Source organism: Nanorana parkeri, unplaced genomic scaffold (assembly GCF_000935625.1).
Source record: "Nanorana parkeri isolate BGI_ZX_2015 unplaced genomic scaffold, ASM93562v1 scaffold380, whole genome shotgun sequence".
NCBI classification, from domain to species: domain Eukaryota; kingdom Metazoa; phylum Chordata; class Amphibia; order Anura; family Dicroglossidae; genus Nanorana; species Nanorana parkeri.
Window position 1 is genome coordinate 87,906 of NW_017306648.1, and position 7,349 is coordinate 95,254.

General features: G+C 40.6%; 1 protein-coding gene across 2 annotated transcripts in view; it reads left to right on the top strand.

Annotated features, from left to right (window-relative positions):
• Positions 1–5,860, top strand: part of TAZ (tafazzin) — a 12,822-nt gene extending 6,962 nt beyond the window's left edge. For both annotated transcript variants that reach the window (XM_018559170.1, XM_018559171.1), the window contains exons 7-11: positions 1,137–1,178; positions 1,262–1,324; positions 1,412–1,464; positions 3,423–3,500; positions 5,350–5,860. In XM_018559170.1, the coding sequence (XP_018414672.1) occupies positions 1,137–1,178; positions 1,262–1,324; positions 1,412–1,464; positions 3,423–3,500; positions 5,350–5,451 (338 nt within the window). In that variant the 3' untranslated portion in view covers positions 5,452–5,860. The remainder of the gene's footprint in view (positions 1–1,136; positions 1,179–1,261; positions 1,325–1,411; positions 1,465–3,422; positions 3,501–5,349) is intronic.
• Positions 5,861–7,349: the final 1,489 nt, after the last annotated feature.

Consider the following 7,349-nt stretch of genomic DNA (forward strand, 5'->3'; position numbering starts at 1 on the left):
GGAAACTCAGCACTGAGTTCCTGGGTCTGCACACCGGCTGTGGACATTGGGGGATTCTAACCCATCTCTGCTGCATATTTTTTTTTATATGTTACAGTATTCATTATAACAGGAGGAGGTGGATAGTAGCACCCAAAACTTCCAGGTGGAACAGAGTTGGGTATTCTGGTGGGAGTTGGTGTTGGAGTATATAAACTAGGGATGCACAGATACTTTTCGAGTACCAGTGCAGATACTTGGCATTTTCATGAGAACTACCAGCGGTTGCAGCTGGGACTGGGCTCTGGTGCTCCACCACTGTCCTGAAATCATTAGTTTGTATTGTTTTAGAAAAACTGTCACATGACAATAAACAAAAATGTATCAGTACTCGTACTTGTAAGTACTCGGCAAGTACCAGTACTCGTACTCGCAAAACTGGTATCCGTGCATCCCTTTATTTATATTTATAAAAACAAAATCATACATTAAAACAGAGATGTACTAATCCCGGGAGCTCTGTGTGCTCCTTACAAATGACAGCTGACTCCTAACTTCTGAATTTTTCTCTAGTCTAGTCCTGGAGCTCAAAAGTATCTGTACTTGTACTCGTACTTGTACCGAGTACTGTACTTGGTATCTGTGCAACCCTAATATAAACCACATAAAGGTCCAGGGACCAACTCAGCCCACCAAGCTTCATCTGTAGGGTAAAATATCACTTTTTGGTGGACTGACCATTACCTTAGTGTTTCTTCTGTGCCTAAGGCACACTAGTGAGGAGATTTTTGCTCTTGAGTTCTCATGTGCGCACCTGCAATGACCTTTACAAACGGTCCTACTCTTCCTGTTTGGATTCTTTATGTATTTTATATTATAAAGCATTCATCAGGAGTAGTCAATACACTCCTATTATTATTGCAGGGGAAGTGCGAATCTAGTGTGGGCAGGAACAGACACATGAATTATGGTAGATACATTTTACAACTGTAGCCCCCAAGTAAACAGCCAGATGATTACTCAGAATTGTCCCTGTAGTTCACCTTTTAATTTAAATTTCCTATTGCTTCAATTATACGTGTAAATGAGTGGCTAAAGTAGATATATCTGCTATTTTCATGTACCATTAAAATTAATGATTTTTTTTTTTTTTGTAGGAAAAGTTAATGTGACAGAAGACTTCATGCGCCTGAAGTGGGGTGAGTAAACTTTGCATGGGTTGAGTAAGACATATTGTTGATGTTATAGTAGCCTAAATTCCTCATCGTGTTACCCTCTTTAGGCATTGGGCGTGTATTATCTGAGTGCACTGTGAACCCCATCATCCTTCCTCTCTGGCATGTTGGTGAGTCTTTTATAATAGGATGCTTATATCTGCTTGACGGGGCCTCAAAATGGCTGCATGCACTAAATCTGCTTTCTTGTAATGCAGGTATGAATGACGTGCTCCCAAATGATCCACCCTACATTCCTCGCTGGGGACAGGTATGTGTGGAATGTAATTATTAGTGGTTCTCGATGGCTACATCATGTCAGTTTTTATGTATTTCAGTCTTGTATTGCTTCAGAGTTTCTTATGTAGTTGGCGTGAGCTACTTCACCAGCTGAGGTCCTTTGTTCCTTATTTTATACAGTCCACACACTGGGTGTATAATGTATGTAAAAATATTAAGGTTTAATATCTGCAATGCCTGCTGAAAAAAGTTCCCATTTAGCTACCCATTTAAAAGTTAAATGTAGTGTGTTTTTTAAAATTTTACCTGGAAGTCATTCTGAATGTAATGAGTATGTTTTGCTCTTTTTACATTTTCATGAAAAGTTATTTTTTTTCCAAATACAAATTCTATGATTCTTCTCAAGTAGCAGTTTATATGTCTGGTGTTTTATTATTCAGTCAGTCTGAGCAGACCGATAGACAAACACAGAGAGAGAAAGAGAAGTGTTGAAGCACAGTCACTGTGTAGCACCACTTAGCAAGAGTCTGCAAAGTAAGGAAATATGGATGTACCCATGCACATATCTAATTCACATGTCGGCTCTAATTATGGGGATGAGTGTATTTCCCCCACCCCTCCCCGCCCATAATTCTCCTTTAATATTTCCCTGGGTGCTAAAGTGAGTGATGGCACCATCAGACATTTTCAGGCAAGAATTTTCACCTGAATACTGTCATTTGAATGACAGAAAGCTTTATTGAGATATCAGAGAATGTTTGTTTATTCCTAGCCAATATTTCTGGAGTGGTTGAATAACTAAATGTGCCGAGCTACAACAATGATCAGATATAAAGTGTATAAAAAAATCAGTGACTCAAACAAATGTCAGTGAATAAAAATCAATTAGCAATAGTGATGAATATTTCTTGTTCCTCCACCAAATGCACCACACCAGATATACCGTTTCCCCGAAAATAAGACCTACCCCGAAAATAAGACCCAGTACTATTTTTGTGAATTGCTAAAACATAAGACCTATCCCGAAAATAAGACCATTGTGACCATTCCCAGAGCCGGTGGTGGCATAAGGGGGAACTTGAAGAGCCGCGGGAGAGGCAGGAGAGAATCAGCGGTGCCAACAAAGCCAGCGCTAGAGGAAGAGAGGCGGCACCGGAGGGAGCAGAGCTGCATAAGCCAATGCTTCCTTTATAGTGCTGGCTCCTGTCACAGGCGGAGTGATACCAAATGCACTCCGCCTGTGAGGAATCGATAGTGAAAGCGCGCTTCGCTCATTCTGGCCAGGGATTGGTTAGCAAATTGCTCTTGGAAATGTACGACACCCCTGATTGCCCTGATCACCATATTTTTTTTCATGAATAAGTGTGGATTGTTGTACATTAAAAACAAAAATAAGACCTATCCCGAAAATAAGACCTAGTGTGTTTGTTTTTTTTTAGCCCAAAAAAATATAACGCAGTGTCTTATTTTCGGGGAAACACGATAGGTGTGCTCACCTTATTGATAGACCCCAGCAAGAGGTCCAATCAGGCAATTCCCTTCCTATATCTGGTGTGGTGCATTTGGTGAAAGAACAGGAAATATTCATCACTGTTGCTATATTTGGACATTTTTGCAGAGTTATGAAGATTTAAAGGCTTTACACCTGATTTATTTTTATTCACTGACACTTGTTTGAGTCACTGATTAATTTTGAGTTATTGTTTTTCTTTTAAATAAATATTCATGTCATTTTATTGGTATCTATCTACCATTAGCTGCCTCATGCCACATTTCGTTTTTCATTTTTCACGTATACACACTTACAGTGGGTGTACATTCCAGTTCATTCTCTATATATATTTCCGGAGAGGTTGCCTTCAGAAATGGATCCTGTGCTAGGAGTGACCATTTTATGATGCCTGGGTATTGATCTCTGTCATTTATATGGAGGAGTTCTACTGAGGATTCTTACTTATCACTAATCCACCCTCCTTCCTGTCTTTACAGAAGATCACTGTTCTGGTGGGAAGTCCGTTCAGTGCTGCATCTTTGGTGGAGAAGTTGAGAGCTGAAAACAGAACACCTGTAAGAACTGCCTATTTACCTTTTCCACAAACATGGCATCACTTTATTTTTCCGCTTAAGTTGCTTACAGTGAAAAAATATAATGTCAGAATGATTAGTAGATCCAGGTATATGGCTATTAAAGCTACATGGAAATCCTAACTTTTCCTTTAAAAGTTAAAGGAGAATTATGGGAAGAGTGAAATACACATCCCCATAATTCAAGCCGACCTGTGACATTGAAGTTGTCACAGGTCGGCTCTATTGATCAGGAACTCGGTGAACACACACCACCGACCACTGATTTCCTGATCCTCTCCCTGCAGAGAGTGATGTCTGCCAGTCACCGCACCTGCATGGGATTCCCCCCTACACTCTCCGATCCTCCATCGCTGACTGGGGGAGGGGGCAGAGCCAGCTGTCAATCGGCCAGCGGGGTGGATCTCGACAACATTGTCAGGATCTGTCCCAGCTTCTGCGCGACTCAGCACTGTCCGCATATAGCGGGCAATGGCCCGCTATATACTTGGTTTTGGATCACCGGAGGACATTAGTATATATCCTCCTGCGTTTCTGCCGAGAACTATGGCCAAAAAAAGGTTAGGCCATAGTTTTCTTTTAAGTTTAACCCCCTAAAGTAGGGTACGCACACAGCGAATTTCAGCCAATTCAGAAATTTGCTGAAATTCCCTGCGTTGGTGACCCTAAACCAGGGGTAGCAAACCTCCGGCCCTCCAGCTGTGGTGAAACTACAAATCCCATGATGCATCTCTCTTCGGGAGTCATGTCTGTGACTGGGAATCTTGCAATGCCTCATGGGATTTGTAGTTCCACCACAGCTGGAGGGCCGGAGGTTTGCTACCCCTGCCCTAAACCATCCGCAGGCGTTGAGCAAGAATTTAAAAAAGAACTGTGTATACCCTATATTCTACTTCGCGTTTCTATCGGCTAGTAAAGATACAACTCATGTTAGGGGTCCATTTATGCTTCTCCAAAGCAGTTGCATGTGGTAGCAAATTGCTATGCCATTTATTTTGAATGGCACCCCAAGGCACACCAGCTCTCATCGGTTGCCATGCACAGCTGTTCCAGTCTTAGTAAATCTCCCTCATTATTTATTTTATTTTTTTGTGGTGTTTTGTGTTTGGCAATACTGTTTTTATAAATATTTTATTTTCTATGGAATCTGTAGACAAAAAGACATGTTTTTTTTTCTGATTTCACCAGTTTAAATTATTTTGTTTTTACTGTAAAGATTTTATTCTATAATTTGTCCCATTTAAAATGACACTAAGATTATGTTTCTGGTTTTCTGGTACAAAGCATGGTAAAGTTATTTGCAAATATATATATTTGGTTTACCATTAACATTTTCTTTTTTGTTTACATTTATTGTAACTTTTTTCAGTGTAGCATAACAAGAAAAATGTAGACAGTAAATTAAAATAAAAGATATATATATATATCTATCTATCTAATTTTATTTTTTAAAGTCTTTTGCAGATCAAAGGTCACGAATTTGATCTACATATGATTGATATAGTAAATACAGTAAGGAAAACCCCCCCACTTTGTTATGTTGTATCTACACAGGAGCAGCTGCATTTTGACAGCCGCTATTTATTATGAAGCAATATCTGGCTACCATTTTGACAGCTGGTAAATGCTAGAAAATAGCAGCAGGGAAATAGCAGCTGGTGATTTTTAGGATGTATCTCTTCTGTATCTGAAAGAAAATGGTAGAAACCATTCTGAGGAAATCAAATGTAGTTGGTAATTATTTCCCCAATAATGGTTGTCAAGTCTGATGCAAAACCATAGTGTTCTGTGGAAACGCAGTTTTACAAAAAGATTTCACTTTGTTTTGCAGACAGAGATGAGGAAAGTTGTTACAGACTATATCCAGGAGGAGTTCCGTAAGCTGAAATCCCAAGCTGAAAACTTACATCAGGGTTTTCAGGAGCAGAGATGACGCCATGCAAAGTGACCTCGGTGTACAGCCACCTATGCTGACATTCGTTCAGTCACCAGATGCCTTCCTGCCTGAATGTTTACCCATCCAGACCTCCTAGCATTTGGACCATTTTAGGGATCCAAGGACACTGATTTTAGTTTCTTAGAATAATTATTATCTATGTTTGATTACGTTTGTGCCAGACCTGCTGCTAAACCACATTGAAGGAGAATGATTGATTTTACGTCTTGCACGTGCGAATGCGTATAGTCTGTGTACTGACCCAATGCACAATAACCACGCAGTGAGGAAATGGGTTTCTAAAACATATTTTAGATACTTCCAGCTCCATTGATCTGTCCTGGTTCTAGCAATAGTCTTTTTTTTAAATGCGGCCTTAAGGAGGTTATCTGCCTAAATGTAATAGTAGTATGTCTCTGAGGGAATGAGGAAGGGAAGACTCTGCTTATGGATCAATATGACCCCCTCTTTCCCCCACAGATGTTCTACATCCCTTACCTTGCCTCCATAGGGAGCTCCACTTGCTGATACACATGGACCAATATAAACTCAGGCTGGCTGTCAGAGGCCCTTCTGCTTCATGACAAGTCATTGACCAGTGTCATTGAGACTGAACTTGATGACAACTTCAGTCTCAATTACATTTTTTTAATGAAGTGAATCACAGGTAAACACTCTTTCATGAGCAACACCTTTTTATTTATACAAAAACTTCCATTTCCTCATAGTCATACTAATGCTTTAAAAGCGGTTGCACCCAGAACTGTTTTCTCTATTTGGGATAAGTAGGACTGGTTTTGGCACTACAAAGTCCTAACTGCCATCCAGGACTCCAGCATGAAGATCTGCCCCATCCCCAGACAGAGCCAAGCGAACTGTGTCCCTATTCTTTTGAGTTCTCCATGTAATCCAATGGAAGATAGAGCAGAGAGAGTCGTGATCCTGAGTATATGGAGAACTCTGGAAGGTAACAGCAGTAGCTTGGTCTCAGTCAGCCGTGCCAGTGGGAAGAGCTCTTTTTGCCAGCAGTAACCCAGTTAGGATTGAGTCCTGGCCCCTTCCCGAAGTTGAGAAATCAGTTTTGGGTGGTTTGCTTAGGTGACAAACTTTTTAGACGTAATTGTGATCAAGTCTGGTCACGTTTGAAGATAGCAGGTGTGGAGGAGCTATCAGCTGGAAGGGCATGCATGCTGTGCCTTGTAGTTCCTCAGTGCCCAGCTTCAAAGTAGAACCATTTCACATGCAGCTATTTCAGGATGAAGTCTCAAATTACAAGTTGCACACCGGACAGGGGTCCCTACACTTTGTACATCCCTTTCCATCCTCGTCAGTCTCATTGTCTTTTATATATGTTTTTTATATTTATTGTAACAAAATAGGTCAGATCTTTGGTTCAGAGATGAACTATTTTATTTTGCTTTTAACAATATGACTGAAAGACTGTTTGTTTTTATACCGCTGATTTTCTGCAGCTGTCTTTTTCCAATAAAGACGTATCAATTTTCATTCCAATTTGCTGTGAAATTCTTTTGACAAGGTGCTCCAATAGCAGTGCGGTGGCTTTAGGGCCCAGTGACACCCTTGTGTGCATTCATGTTTTCGTCTCTTGCGGCATATTTCATTTTGAATGGGCTGTAATACACCTCTGTGTTGCTTCTCTACAATGCAGTGCACCACAACGCACATAACATTTTACATCTATGCGTTGTGATGTGCTGTAGTGCAGGTGTATATGTGCGTTGGTGTGCAATGCACACTCATACTTAACATGTAATGTTGAGTATTTTATGTTGGCTAGTTCCTCTGATAGAAGGGCGGACCCTTTAGAACAGGGGTCTTCAAACTGTATAATCTCAGGCCCCTACATTTGTCTTTGGTCATAAGTCAGGACCCAG